We start from the raw sequence: 16,329 nt of genomic DNA on the forward strand, positions 1-16,329 counted from the left end.
AACTCCAACACCATGTATTCTTAAGACCTTCCACAAAGCATCTCTATCATCCGTATCATAGGACTTCTCCAGATCCATAATTGCCACTTACAAATCCATCTGTTTTTCTAATTATTCCTCACACACATTCTTCAAACTAAACAACTGATCCAAATAACCTATACAACCTCTGAAACCATCCCAATCTGATTCTCTGTACAAGCCTTCACACTTTCAATCAATACTCTCCCATACAATGTGTCAGGTATACTCAACAAACTTATGCCACTGTAGTTTGAACATCCACCTTTATCCCCCTTTCTCTTCATAAAGTGGCACTACACATGCATTCTATCAATCCTCAGGCAATTCACTATGATCCATACATACACTGAATATCCCTACCAACCAATAAACAACACAGTCACCCCCTTTCTTAATAAATTCAAGTGCAATGCCATCCAATTCTGCCACCTTGCTGCATTTCATTTTCCGCAAGGATTTCTCCACCTCTTCTCTCTCTACCAAAACACCCTCCATGACTCTCTTACTTTACATACCACCCCAATAATAACACCCTACATTTACCACTCTATCATCAAACACATTTAACAATCCAAAATGCCCACTCCATCTCCTCCTCACTCCATCATTTCCTGTTATCACTTCTCCCCTTGCCCCTTTACTGATATTCCCATTTGTTATCTTGTCTTTTGCACATTATTCATCTCCTTCCAAAACATCTTTTTTAATCTCTCTAAAGTTTAATGTAATCTCTCAAGCCAACTCTCACATGCTCTCTTTTTCAATCCATGCACCTTCCTCCTGAGCTTCTACTGCTTTCTCTTATACATCTCCCATTCATTTGCACTCCTTCCTTGTAAGTATCTCCCAAATGCTTCTCTTTTCTCTTTCATTTGCAACTTTACTTCTTCATCCCACCACTTACTACCCTTTCTAACCTGCCCACTGCATGCCATAAGCATCTCTTGCACATGCCATCACTGCTTCCCTAAACACCTCCCATTCCTTCAGCACTACCCTCACTTCAATTGGTCTTACCTTTCACTATTCTACACCCAATCTCTGCTGGTATTTCTTAACACAAATCTCTTTTCCAAGCTCACTTACTCTTACCACTCTCTTCTCACTGACATTATCTTCTCTTTTTTGGAAAGCTCCACAAATTTTCATCCCCCATAAGTTGGTGATCAGACATCCCACCAGCTGCCCCTATAAGCACATTTACATCCATAAGTCTCTTTTACATGCCTATCAATCAATACATAGTCTAATAATATCTGTTCACCATCTCTCCTGCTCACATATGTATACTTGTGTACATCTCTCTTTTTAAACCAGGTGTTCCCAATCACTAGATCTTTTTCAGCTCAGCGTTCCATAGGCTCTTCACCATTTCCATTTGTAACACTGAATACCCAATGTGCACCAATATTCTCAACTGCCACATTACTTACCTTTGGATTTAAACCATCCATCACTAATACCTGGTCTCATCCACCAAAACTGCTGCCACACTCACCTAGCTGCTCCCAAAACACTTGCCTCTCATGATCTTTCTTTTCATGGTCAGGTACATAAGCACTGATAATCACCCATTTCTCGCCATTCACTTTCAGTTTTAACCACATCAATCTAGAATTTTCTTCCTTACACTCTATCACACACTCCCACAACTCCTACTTCAGGAATAATGCTACTACTTCCTTAGTTCTCGTCATCTTACCAACCACTGATTTTAATTCCAAAACATTTCCAAATCATTCTTCCCCTCTACCCTTGAGCTTCATTTCACTCAGCGCCAGAACATTCAGGTTTCTTTCCTCAAACATAATACCTATCTCTCCTCTCTTCTTTGGGTCCTGGATGTGGATATGGAGTTGTGGTTTTGGTGCATTACACATGACAGCTAGAGACTGTCTGTTTTTCTGGTGCTACCTTGCTGAAGCAGGGGTAGTGACACTGTTTCCTGTGGGGTGAGGTAACACTAGGAATGGATGATGGCAAGCAAGTATGAATATGTTTATATATTCTTTTTTGTACATATTCACTATTTCCTACATCAGCGAGGTAGCGTTAAGAACAGAGGAATGAGCATCTGAGGGAATATCCTCACTTGGCCCCTTTCTCTGTTCCTTTTATTGGAATAATAAAAAAAAGGGGAGGGGAGGATTTCCAGCCACCGACTTCCTCACCTTTTAATCACCTTCTATGACACGCAGGGAATAAGAAGGGAAGTATTCTTTCTCCCCAATCCCTTATATATATATATATATATATATATATATATATATATATATGTAATTTTTTTTTTTTGCCGCTGTCTCCCGCATTTGCGAGGTAGCGCAAGGAAACAGACGAAAGAAATGGCCCAACCCACCCCCATACACATGTATATACATACGCCCACACACGCAAATATACATACCTACACAGCTTTCCATGGTTTACCCCAGACGCTTCACATGCCCTGATTCAATCCACTGACAGCACGTCAACCCCGGTATACCACATCGATCCAATTCACTCTATTCCTTGCCCTCCTTTCACCCTCCTGCATGTTCAGGTCCCGATCACACAAAATCTTTTTCACTCCATCTTTCCACCTCCAATTTGGTCTCCCACTTCTCCTCGTTCCCTCCACCTCCAACACATATATCCTCTTGGTCAATCTTTCCTCACTCATTCTCTCCATGTGACCAAACCATTTCAAAACACCCTCTTCTGCTCTCTCAACCACGCTCTTTTTATTTCCACACATCTCTCTTACCCTTACATTACTTACTCGATCAAACCACCTCACACCACACATTGTCTCAAACATCTCATTTCCAGCACATCCAACCTCCTTCGCACAACTCTATCCATAGCCCACGCCTCGCAACCATACAACATTGTTGGAACCACTATTCCTTCAAACATACCCATTTTTGCTTTCCGAGATAATGTTCTCGACTTCCACACATTCTTCAAGGCTCCCAGAATTTTCGCCCCCTCCCCCACCCTATGATCCACTTCCGCTTCCATGGTTCCATCCGCTGCCAGATCCACTCCCAGATATCTAAAACACTTTACTTCCCCCAGTTTTTCTCCATTCAAACTTACCTCCCAATTGACTTGACCCTCAACCCTACTGTACCTAATAACCTTGCTCTTATTCACATTTACTCTTAACTTTCTTCTTTCACACACTTTACCAAATTCAGTCACCAGCTTCTGCAGTTTCTCACATGAATCAGCCACCAGCGCTGTATCATCAGCGAACAACTGACTCACTTCCCAAACTCTCTCATCCCCAACAGACTTCATACTTGCCCCTCTTTCCAAAACTCTTGCATTCACCTCCCTAACAACCCCATCCATAAACAAATTAAACAACCATGGAGACATCACACACCCCTGCCGCAAACCTACATTCACTGAGAACCAATCACTTTCCTCTCTTCCTACACGTACACATGCCTTACATCTTCGATAAAAACTTTTCACTGCTTCTAACAACTTGCCTCCCACACCATATATTCTTAATACCTTCCACAGAGCATTTCTACCAACTCTATCATATGCCTTCTCCAGATCCATAAATGCTACATACAAATCCATTTGCTTTTCTAAGTATTTCTCACATACATTCTTCAAAGCAAACACCTGATCCACACATCCTCTACCACTTCTGAAACCACACTGCTCTTCCCCAATCTGATGCTCTGTACATGCCTTCACCCTCTCAATTAATTTTTTTTTTTTTTTTTTCTGTCTCCTGCGTTTGCGAGGTAGCGCAAGGAAACAGACGAAAGAAATGGCCCAACCCACCCCCATACACATGTATATACATACGTCCACACATGCAAATATACATACCTACACAGCTTTCCATGGTTTACCCCAGACGCTTCACATGCCTTGATTCAATCCACTGACAGCACGTCAACCCCGGTATACCACATCGCTCCAATTCACTCTATTCCTTGCCCTCCTTTTACCCTCCTGCATGTTCAGGCCCCGATCACACAAAATCTTTTTCACTCCATCTTTCCACCTCCAATTTGGTCTCCCTCTTCTCCTCGTTCCCTCCACCTCCGACACATATATTCTCTTGGTCAATCTTTCCTCACTCATTCTCTCCATGTGCCCGAACCATTTCAAAACACCCTCTTCTGCTCTCTCAACCACGCTCTTTTTATTTCCACACATCTCTCTTACCCTTACGTTACTTACTCGATCAAACCACCTCACACCACACATTGTCCTCAAACATCTCATTTCCAGCACATCCATCCTCCTTCGCACAACTCTATCCATAGCCCACGCCTCGCAACCATACAACATTGTTGGAACCACTATTCCTTCAAACATACCCATTTTTGCTTTCCGAGATAATGTTCTCGACTTCCACACATTCTTCAAGGCTCTCAGAATTTTCGCCCCCTCCCCCACCCTATGATCCACTTCCGCTTCCATGGTTCCATCCGCTGCCAGATCCACTCCCAGATATCTAAAACACTTCACTTCCTCCAGTTTTTCTCCATTCAAACTCACCTCCCAATTGACTTGACCCTCAACCCTACTGTACCTAATAACCTTGCTCTTATTCACATTTACTCTTAACTTTCTTCTTTCACACACTTTACCAAACTCAGTCACCAGCTTCTGCAGTTTCTCACATGAATCAGCCACCAGCGCTGTATCATCAGCGAACAACAACTGACTCACTTCCCAAGCTCTCTCATCCCCATATAATTTACCAGGAATACTCAACAAACTTATACCTCTGTAATTTGAGCACTCACTCTTATCCCCTTTGCCTTTGTGCAATGGCACTATGCACGCATTCCGCCAATCCTCAGGCACCTCACCATGAGTCATTATTTATTTATTATTATACTTTGTCGCTGTCTCCCGCGTTTGCGAGGTAGCACAAGGAAACAGACGAAAGAAATGGCCCAACCCCCCCCCATACACATGTATATACATACGTCCACACACGCAAATATACATACCTACACAGCTTTCCATGGTTTACCCCAGACGCTTCACATGCCCTACTTCAATCCACTGACAGCACGTCAACCCCGGTATACCACATCGCTCCAATTCACTCTATTCCTTGCCCTCCTTTCACCCTCATGCATGCTCAGGCCCCGATCACACAAAATCTTTTTCACTCCATCTTTCCACCTCCAATTTGGTCTCCCTCTTCTCCTTGTTCCCTCCACCTCCGACACATATATCCTCTTGGTCAATCTTTCCTCACTCATCCTCTCCATGTGCCCAAACCACTTCAAAACACCCTCTTCTGCTCTCTCAACCACGCTCTTTTTATTTCCACACATCTCTCTTACCCTTACGTTACTCACTCGATCAAACCACCTCATACCACACATTGTCCTCAAACATCTCATTTCCAGCACATCCATCCTCCTGCGCACAACTCTATCCATAGCCCACGCCTCGCAACCATACAACATTGTTGGAACCACTATTCCTTCAAACATACCCATTTTTGCTTTCCGAGATAATGTTCTCGACTTCCACACATTCTTCAAGGCCCCCAGGATTTTCGCCCCCTCCCCCACCCTATGATCCACTTCCGCTTCCATGGTTCCATCCGCTGCCAGATCCACTCCCAGATATCTAAAACACTTCACTTCCTCCAGTTTTTCTCCATTCAAACTCACCTCCCAATTGACTTGACCCTCAACCCTACTGTACCTTGCTCTTATTCACATTTACTCTTAACTTTCTTCTTCCACACACTTTTCCAAACTCAGTCACCAGCTTCTGCAGTTTCTCACATGAATCAGCCACCAGCGCTGTATCATCAGCGAACAACAACTGACTCACTTCCCAAGCTCTCTCATCCCCAACAGACTTCATACTTGCCCCTCTTTCCAAAACTCTTGCATTTACCTCCCTAACAACCCCATCCATAAACAAATTAAACAACCATGGAGACATCACACACCCCTGCCGCAAACCTACATTCACTGAGAACCAATCACTTTCCTCTCTTCCTACACGTACACATGCCTTACATCTCGATAAAAACTTTTCACTGCTTCTAACAACTTGCCTCCCACACCATATATTCTTAATACCTTCCACAGAGCATCTCTACAACTCTATCATATGCCTTCTCCAGATCCATAAATGCTACATACAAATCCATTTGCTTTTCTAAGTATTTCTCACATACATTCTTCAAAGCAAACACCTGATCCACACATCCTCTACCACTTCTGAAACCACACTGCTCTTCCCCAATCTGATGCTCTGTACATGCCTTCACCCTCTCAATTAATTTTTTTTTTTTTTTTTTCTGTCTCCTGCGTTTGCGAGGTAGCGCAAGGAAACAGACGAAAGAAATGGCCCAACCCACCCCCATACACATGTATATACATACGTCCACACATGCAAATACACATACCTACACAGCTTTCCATGGTTTACCCCCAGACGCTTCACATGCCTTGATTCAATCCACTGACAGCACGTCAACCCCGGTATACCACATCGCTCCAATTCACTCTATTCCTTGCCCTCCTTTCACCCTCCTGCATGTTCAGGCCCCGATCACACAAAATCTTTTTCACTCCATCTTTCCACCTCCAATTTGGTCTCCCTCTTCTCCTCGTTCCCTCCACCTCCGACACATATATTCTCTTGGTCAATCTTTCCTCACTCATTCTCTCCATGTGCCCGAACCATTTCAAAACACCCTCTTCTGCTCTCTCAACCACGCTCTTTTTATTTCCACACATCTCTCTTACCCTTACGTTACTTACTCGATCAAACCACCTCACACCACACATTGTCCTCAAACATCTCATTTCCAGCACATCCATCCTCCTTCGCACAACTCTATCCATAGCCCACGCCTCGCAACCATACAACATTGTTGGAACCACTATTCCTTCAAACATACCCATTTTTGCTTTCCGAGATAATGTTCTCGACTTCCACACATTCTTCAAGGCTCTCAGAATTTTCGCCCCCTCCCCCACCCTATGATCCACTTCCGCTTCCATGGTTCCATCCGCTGCCAGATCCACTCCCAGATATCTAAAACACTTCACTTCCTCCAGTTTTTCTCCATTCAAACTCACCTCCCAATTGACTTGACCCTCAACCCTACTGTACCTAATAACCTTGCTCTTATTCACATTTACTCTTAACTTTCTTCTTTCACACACTTTACCAAACTCAGTCACCAGCTTCTGCAGTTTCTCACATGAATCAGCCACCAGCGCTGTATCATCAGCGAACAACAACTGACTCACTTCCCAAGCTCTCTCATCCCCATATAATTTACCAGGAATACTCAACAAACTTATACCTCTGTAATTTGAGCACTCACTCTTATCCCCTTTGCCTTTGTGCAATGGCACTATGCACGCATTCCGCCAATCCTCAGGCACCTCACCATGAGTCATTATTTATTTATTATTATACTTTGTCGCTGTCTCCCGCGTTTGCGAGGTAGCACAAGGAAACAGACGAAAGAAATGGCCCAACCCCCCCCCATACACATGTATATACATACGTCCACACACGCAAATATACATACCTACACAGCTTTCCATGGTTTACCCCAGACGCTTCACATGCCCTACTTCAATCCACTGACAGCACGTCAACCCCGGTATACCACATCGCTCCAATTCACTCTATTCCTTGCCCTCCTTTCACCCTCATGCATGCTCAGGCCCCGATCACACAAAATCTTTTTCACTCCATCTTTCCACCTCCAATTTGGTCTCCCTCTTCTCCTTGTTCCCTCCACCTCCGACACATATATCCTCTTGGTCAATCTTTCCTCACTCATCCTCTCCATGTGCCCAAACCACTTCAAAACACCCTCTTCTGCTCTCTCAACCACGCTCTTTTTATTTCCACACATCTCTCTTACCCTTACGTTACTCACTCGATCAAACCACCTCATACCACACATTGTCCTCAAACATCTCATTTCCAGCACATCCATCCTCCTGCGCACAACTCTATCCATAGCCCACGCCTCGCAACCATACAACATTGTTGGAACCACTATTCCTTCAAACATACCCATTTTTGCTTTCCGAGATAATGTTCTCGACTTCCACACATTCTTCAAGGCCCCCAGGATTTTCGCCCCCTCCCCCACCCTATGATCCACTTCCGCTTCCATGGTTCCATCCGCTACCAGATCCACTCCCAGATATCTAAAACACTTCACTTCCTCCAGTTTTTCTCCATTCAAACTCACCTCCCAATTGACTTGACCCTCAACCCTACTGTACCTTGCTCTTATTCACATTTACTCTTAACTTTCTTCTTCCACACACTTTTCCAAACTCAGTCACCAGCTTCTGCAGTTTCTCACATGAATCAGCCACCAGCGCTGTATCATCAGCGAACAACAACTGACTCACTTCCCAAGCTCTCTCATCCCCAACAGACTTCATACTTGCCCCTCTTTCCAAAACTCTTGCATTCACCTCCCTAACAACCCCATCCATAAACAAATTAAACAACCATGGAGACATCACACACCCCTGCCGCAAACCTACATTCACTGAGAACCAATCACTTTCCTCTCTTCCTACACGTACACTTGCCTTACATCCTCGATAAAAACTTTTCACTGCTTCTAACAACTTTCCTCCCACACCATATATTCTTAATACCTTCCACAGAGCATCTCTATCAACTCTATCATATGCCTTCTCCAGATCCATAAATGCTACATACAAATCCATTTGCTTTTCTAAGTATTTCTCACATACATTCTTCAAAGCAAACACCTGATCCACACATCCTCTACCACTTCTGAAACCACACTGCTCTTCCCCAATCTGATGCTCTGTACATGCCTTCACCCTCTCAATCAATACCCTCCCATATAATTTACCAGGAATACTCAACAAACTTATACCTCTGTAATTTGAGCACTCACTCTTATCCCCTTTGCCTTTGTACAATGGCACTATGCACGCATTCCGCCAATCCTCAGGCACCTCACCATGAGTCATACATACATTAAATAACCTTACCAACCAGTCAATAATACAGTCACCCCCTTTTTTAATAAACTCCACTGCAATACCATCCAAACCTGCTGCCTTGCCAGCTTTCATCTTCTGCAAAGCTTTTACTACCTCTTCTCTGTTTATCATTATTATTATACTTAATCACTGTTTGCCATGTCAGCGAGGTAGCGCAAAAAAACAGACGAAAAATGGCCCAACCACTCATACACACATATATATATACATAAACGCCCACACATGCACATATACATACATATACATTTCAACGTATACATACATATACATACACAGATATATAAATATACACACATGTACATATTCATACTTGCTGCCTTCATCCATTCCCATCGCCACCCCACCACACACAAAACAGCAATCCTCCCCCTCCAGCAAGGAAGTGCCAGGAAAAGACAAAAAAGGCCACATTCATTCACACTCAGTCTCTAGCTGTCATGTGTAATGCACCGAAACCATAGCTCCCTTTCCACATCCAGGCCCCACAGATCTTTCCATGGTCTGCCCAAAACACTTCACATGCCCTGGTTCAATCCAGTGACAGCACATCAACCCTGGTATACTAAATTGATCCAATTTACTCTATTCCTTGCACGCCTTCAACCCTCCTGTATGTTCAGGCTCTGATCGCTCAAAATCTTTTTCACTCCATCCTTCCACCTCCAATTTGGTCTCCTGTCTCTCCTTGTTCCCTCCACCTCCACCCTCCTCCACACAACCCTATCTATAGCCAATGCCTTGCAACCATACAACATTGTTGGAACCACTATTCCTTCAAACATATACATTTTTGCTCTCCAAGATAATATTTTTGCCTTCCACACATTCTTCAATGCTCCTGAAACCTTCGCCCCCTCTCCCACCCTGTGACTCACTTCTGCTTCCATGGTTCTGTCTGCTGCTAAGTTCACTCTAAGATATCTAAAACACTTCACTTCCTCCAGTTTTTCTCCATTCAAACTTACCTCCCAATCAACTTGCCCCTCAAAAAAGATGTGTTGGAAGGATATAAATAAAGTGCAAATGACAAGAAAACAAATGGGAACATGAGTGAAGGGGGTAAGGGAGGGAAGTGATAACAGGTAATGATGGAGTATGGAGCAGATGGAGTGAGCATTTTGAAGGACTGTTGAAGGTGTTTGATGATAGAATTGCAGATGTAGGGTGTTTTGGTTGTGATGGTGTACAAAGTGAGAGACTTAGGGAGAGAGGTTTAGCGAAGAGAGAAGAGGTGGTGAAATCCTTGCAGAAGATGAAATACGGCAAGATGGCAGAATTGGATTGTACTGCCGTTCAATTTATTAAGTGAGGGGGCATTGTTGATTGATTGGTAAGGACATTCGATGTATGTATGGATCAAGGTGAAGTGCCTAAGGATTGGCATAATGCATGTATAGAGCCACTGTATAAAGGCAAAGGGGAAGAAGGTGAGTGTTCAATCTACTGAGGCATACATCTGTTGAGTATAACTGGAAAATTGCATAGCAGGGTATTGATTGAGAGGGTGAAGGAATGTACAGAGATTCAGATTGGGGAGGAACAGTATGGTTTCAGAAGTGGTAGAGGTTGTGTGGATCAGGTGTTTGCTTAGTGGATCAGGTGTCTGCTTTGAGGAATGTGTGTGAGAAATACTTAGAAAAACAGATGGATTGTATGTGGCATTTACAGATCTGGAGAAGGCATATGGTGGGATTGATGGAGGTGCTTTAAGGAATTAAGAATGCATGGGGTGGTAAGCTGCTAGAAGCGGTTAGAAGTTTTTATCTAAGGTGTAAGATATGTGTATGAGTAGGAAGAGAGGAGAGTGACTGGGTCCCAGTGAATGTTGGTCTGCAGCAGGGATGTGTGACGTCACAATGCTCGTTTAATTTGTTTATGGATGGGGTGGTTAGGGAGGTAAATGCACGGGCTTTGGAGACAGGGACGAGTATGCAGTCTGTTGGGGATGAGAGGGCCTGAGAAGTGAGTCTGTTGTTTGCTGATAATACAGCACCGGTGACTGATTCAAGTGAGAAACTACAGAAGTTGGTGACTGAGTCTGGAAAAGTGTGTGAAAGGAGAAATTTAACAGCACCGGTGACTGATTCAAGTGAGAAACTACAGAAGTTGGTGACTGAGTCTGGAAAATTGTGTGAAAGGAGAGATTTAAGAGTACATGTGAATAAGTGCAAGATTATTAGGTTCAGCAGGGTTAAGGGACACATTAGTTGGTAAAAACTGGAGGAAGTGAAGTGCTTCAAGCATCTAGGAGTGGACTTGGCAGCAAATGGAACCATGAAAGCTGAAGTGAGTCATAGGGTGGGGGAGGGGGTGAAGGGTCTGGGAGTGATGAACAATGTGGAATTAGAAAATATTATCTCTGAGCACTGAAAGGGTTAAGCAGAGGAGGGTGAATGTGTTGGAAATGAAATGTTTGAGGAAAAATATGTGGTGTGAGTTGATTTGATTGAGTAAGTCATGAAAGGGTAAGAGAAATGTGTGGTAATAAAAAGTGTTGTTGAGAGAGAAGAGGGTGTGTTGAAATGGTTTGGACATATGGAGAGAATGACTGAGGAAATGTTGACAAAGAGGATATATGTGTCAGAGGTGGATGGAACAAGGAGAAGCAGGAGACCAAATTAGAGGTGGAAGGATGAAATGAAAAAGATTTTGAGTGATAAGGCCTGAACATGCAGGAGGGTGAAAGGCATGCATGAAATAGAATGAACTGGAATGATGTGGTATACTGGGGTCAACGTGCAGTCAATAGACTGTACCAGGACATGTGAAATGTCCAGGGTAAGCCATGGAAAGGTCTGTGGGAACTGGATGTGGATATGGAGCTGTGCTTTTGGTGTATTACACAACAGCTAGAGAATGAGTGTGAACAGATGCTGCCTTTCTTGGTCTGTTTCCTGGCATTACATAGCTGACGTAGGGAAGAAAGAATTCTACCTTTGTATTCCCTGCATGTCATATAAGGTGACTAAGGGGTGGGAGCAGGGGACCAAAAATCACCCCCTCCTGTTTTACTTTCCAAAAGAAGGAACAGAGAAGGGGCTAAGTGAGAATTTTTCCCTCTAAGGCTCTGTCATTTGTTCTTGATGCTACCTGGCTATTGCCAGAAACGGCAAATATGTATGGAGAAAGAATACTTCCCATGAATTCCCTGCGTGTTGTAGAAGGCGACTAAAAGGGGGGGGAGCGGTGGGCAGGAAATCCTCCCCTCTCGCTTTTAATTTTCCAAAAGAAGGAACAGAGAAGGGGGCCAAGTGAGGATATTCCCTCAAAGGTTCAGTCCTCTATTCTTGATGTTGCCTTACTAATGCAGGAAATGGCAAATAGTATGACAAAAATCATTATACTTGTTTGCCGTTTCCCGCATCAGTGAGGTAGCACCAGGAAACAGACAGAAAGAATGGCCCATCCACTCATATACACATATCCATATATACACACCCTTATATGCACATATACATACACATATCAACATATACAAATATATATACACAAACACAGACATATACATATACAAACATGTACATATTCATCCCTGCTTGCCTTCATCCATTCTTGGCACTACCCCTATCTGTAGGAAACAGCACTGCTATCCCCTGCTTCAGCGAGGTAGCACCAGGAAAACAGACAAAAAAGGCCACATTTGTTCACACTCAGTCTCCAGCTGTCATATCATCCCTGGGGATAGGGGAGAAAGAACACTTCCTACATATTCCCTGCACGTCATAAAAAGTGACTAAAAGGGGAGGGAACTGGGGACAGGAAATCCTCCCCTCCCATTTTTTGTAATTTTCCAAAAGAAGGAACAGAAAAGGGGGCCAAGGGAGGATATTCCCTTTAAGTCTCAGTCCTCTATTCTTAGTACTACCTCGCTGACGCAGGAAATGGCAAATATGTATGAATATCCACCCTTGACCCCCTTCCCTGTTCGTTCTCTTGGAAAATTAATATATATAATGTTAAAGAAATAGTCTTGATTAATGCATTCAGTTGCCCATGCTGTCTCAGCTACCATATAAAAAAAAGATATTTTTCACTGCAATTATTATATATATAAAGTTTAATGTTTTTTCGCCAGTAAAGAAACTTTTGCATGGGAAGACAGAATGAAATCAACAGTACTACTCATGCAACATTCTTAAAATCTAAGAACAGTAAAGTAAAAGACTGACCTCTGCGTGCCTCATCTTCCATCTGGCGTGATATAAGGAGATAGCGTGGAGATTCAGGACATACTGGCAACAAAACCATCTGCATGACAGCTGGAACAATTGCAAGACCTAAAAAAAAAAGAATATAAGTTTAGGAGCACGAGACTGGATATTGGTTAACATGGAGTTTTCAGTGTTATGAATGGAAATGGTTAAAAGCTTGTGGAGTTATGTGCTGAAAAAAGACTGGTGATTGGGAATACCTGGTTAAAAAAAGAGAGAGATATACACAATTATACATATGTGAGTAGGAGATGCTGAACAGGAATTATCAGATTACGTATCAATTGACAGGTGCATAAAAGAGAGACTTTTAGCTGTAATTCTGCTGAAAGGGACAGCCGGTGGGATGTCTAATCATAATCTTGTGGAGGTGAGGGTACAGATTTGTATAGGTTTTTGAAAAAGTAAACAATGTTGAGAAGAAGAGTGGTAAGAGTAAGTGAGCTTGCAAAGGAGACTTGTGTGAGGAAATACCAGCAGAGATTGTGTTTAAAAAGGCAAAAGGAGAGAGCAAATGATGTGAGGGGAGTGGATATGGAATGGGAGGTATTTAAGGAAGCAGTGATGACAAGTGCAAGAGATGCATGTAGCATGCAAAAGGTGGGAGGTGGACAGATTAGAAAGGATAGTAAGTGGTGGGAGGAAGAGGTAAAGTTGCTACCTATCTATCTATATCTCTAATGCCTGTTCCAATTGGAACTCCCTCAAAGGGGTGGCCACAGCAACAGAGCCTCTATAACTAAAGAACACCATCACTGCTTCTTAGACTTTAGTGCCTCACCCTTAACAAGCCACTGACAGAGGGTAAGTCTAGCGCAGTATTTGAAAATGACTACTTCTATCTAATGCTCCTACCTACTACTTGTATCTTATGCTCCTACCTACTACTTCTACCTAATGTTCCTACCTAATGCTCTAGCCTAAATGTTCCTACCTACCACTGCTCCATTAGGTAAGTACAGTACAATTTAAGAGTAAATGATGTTCAGTGTCTTACATATGGACTTTGTATCCTAGGCATGAAGCATCCTGTAATATGCTGAATCAGTTTTTGTGATGTGAAGATGGGTGGTGAGTATGCCAAGCAAAGATGGGAAACAGTAACTCTATATGTCAGGAAAATGTAGTTTCAGATGTCTGTCTGTCTGGTGGGTTGTGTTTAGAACATACATACAAAAATCATCTGAGTGGAAAGTAATAAAAGACAAATGTAAGAGGTACCTGTAACCAGTGACTGCATGGCTGAGTCTTGGGTCTGTTGTTCTTCTGGACTGAAAACATATCTGAATGTGTTTGAGGATAATGCCCAAGTCATGAATATATCAAATAGTGTCTTCTTTGTCATAAACTTTAAAAAGACCTATATAAGCTCAAAAGTCAGTCAAATATATGGTTATAGATTTATGTGACCAAATTCAGAGTAATGAAGATGGGATACAGTGAAAGAAAGCATAATTATGAAATTCATCTTGCAGGACACATATTAAATAAGAGTCTAAAAGAAAATTTGTCTCATCATTTATGCATCTAACAGGATAAAATCCTCTTCACAGAACTGCAGTTGACATTAAAGTTCATGTTGCAATGCAATTCTTATCACATAATCATACCACATATTGATTCAAGAAATGAAGTATGAAGTGTTTCCTTTGATGTCATGTTACAATTGGAGGCAAGGAAGTAGATAACCATGCAAGAGTTAAAGTACATTTCCAGCATGTTCCACTATCATTTATGAAGATGAAATATACTGTCATGTCATTTACAAAAGAAGACAGCATCAAGCACATGCTATGTTTACAGATATGGATTTCCAGTTCTTCATGATGTCATCATGCACAGGATGAACCCATACAGTGATAAAAGCAAAGCATTTACAAGCAACACTTACATTAAAACAAATATCAATACACATCTTTTATCAAAATATCATGAAGGCCAAGGGTCATCAGCAGACCACCCAGTTGTTGCCACTAACGAAGGAGACTTTCTGGTAAATGGTAAAATATTTGATCTGGATCCATTTCTCTATAAACACAAAAAGTAAATTCAACATTGACAATCTGAGGACAAAATACCTAGGAGGATTGGCCATGCACTGTTGTTCCCAAGAAGCTGTTCAATGCCGAGAATCTGGGAGAGAAGTAGACCAATGGTGACTGCCAGCTGGTTAACGGTTCCCAATCCCCCTCGAAGGTTGAGTGGGGCTATCTCACTGATGTACATAGGCACTAAAGAGGTGTTCAAACCTGTTGGCATATATCAGTTTACAATAAGTAACATGATTATAACAAAAACAAAACTAACAATAACAAAAATGAAAATTATAATATTGGCAATTATCATCACTATTTATTACACTTGATCATTTCCCATGTTAGTGAGGTAGTGCCAGAAAACAGGCAAAGAAAGACCCATCCACTCACATACACACATGCATACATACACGTACATATACATACATATATACATATACTTACATCACCACCACTGCATCAGCAAGGTAGCACCAAAAAAGGCAAAGAAAAGCCATATCCACTCACATTCACTCTCTAACTATCATGTGTAATGCACCAAAGCCACAGCTCCCTATCCACATCCAGGCCCCATACACCTTTCCATTGTTTACCCCACACATTTCACATGCCCTGGTTCTGTCCACTGACAGTACGTCGACCCCAGTATACCACATCATGCCAATTCACTCTATTCTGTGCATGCCTTTCACCCTCCTGCATGTTCAGGCCCTAATCGCTCAAAATCTTTTTCACTCCATCCTTCAACCTCCAATTTGTTCTCTCACTTTTCCTTGTTCCCTACATGTCTGACACATATATCTTTGTCAACCGTTCCTTACTCATTCTCTCCATATGTCCAAACCATTTTAACATGCCCTCTTCTGCTATCTCAACCACTCTTTATATTGACAATTATATTTATAATAATAATAATAATAATAATAATAATAATAATAATAATAATAATATACATTATTTTGCTTTGTCGCTGTCTCCCGCATTTGTGAGGTAGCGCAAGGAAACAGACGAAAGAAATGGCACAACCCACCCCCATAC

The 16,329-nt window shown here is 42.4% G+C and overlaps 1 protein-coding gene across 24 annotated transcripts in view; it reads right to left on the reverse strand.

Annotated features, from left to right (window-relative positions):
* Window positions 1–16,329, reverse strand: part of Glut1 (Glucose transporter 1) — a 904,849-nt gene that overhangs the window by 317,811 nt on the left and 570,709 nt on the right. For all 24 annotated transcript variants that reach the window (XR_011716794.1, XM_071694280.1, XM_071694283.1 and 21 more), the window contains 2 exons: window positions 15,334–15,504; window positions 13,214–13,321 (listed from right to left, as the gene is read on the reverse strand). Coding sequence is in view for 23 of the 24 variants with exons in the window: in XM_071694280.1 (XP_071550381.1) it covers window positions 13,214–13,321; window positions 15,334–15,504 (279 nt within the window). In the remaining variant the exon portion in view is untranslated. The remainder of the gene's footprint in view (window positions 1–13,213; window positions 13,322–15,333; window positions 15,505–16,329) is intronic.

The sequence above is a fragment of the Panulirus ornatus genome, chromosome 57, assembly GCF_036320965.1.
Source record: "Panulirus ornatus isolate Po-2019 chromosome 57, ASM3632096v1, whole genome shotgun sequence".
Lineage (NCBI taxonomy): Eukaryota > Metazoa > Arthropoda > Malacostraca > Decapoda > Palinuridae > Panulirus > Panulirus ornatus.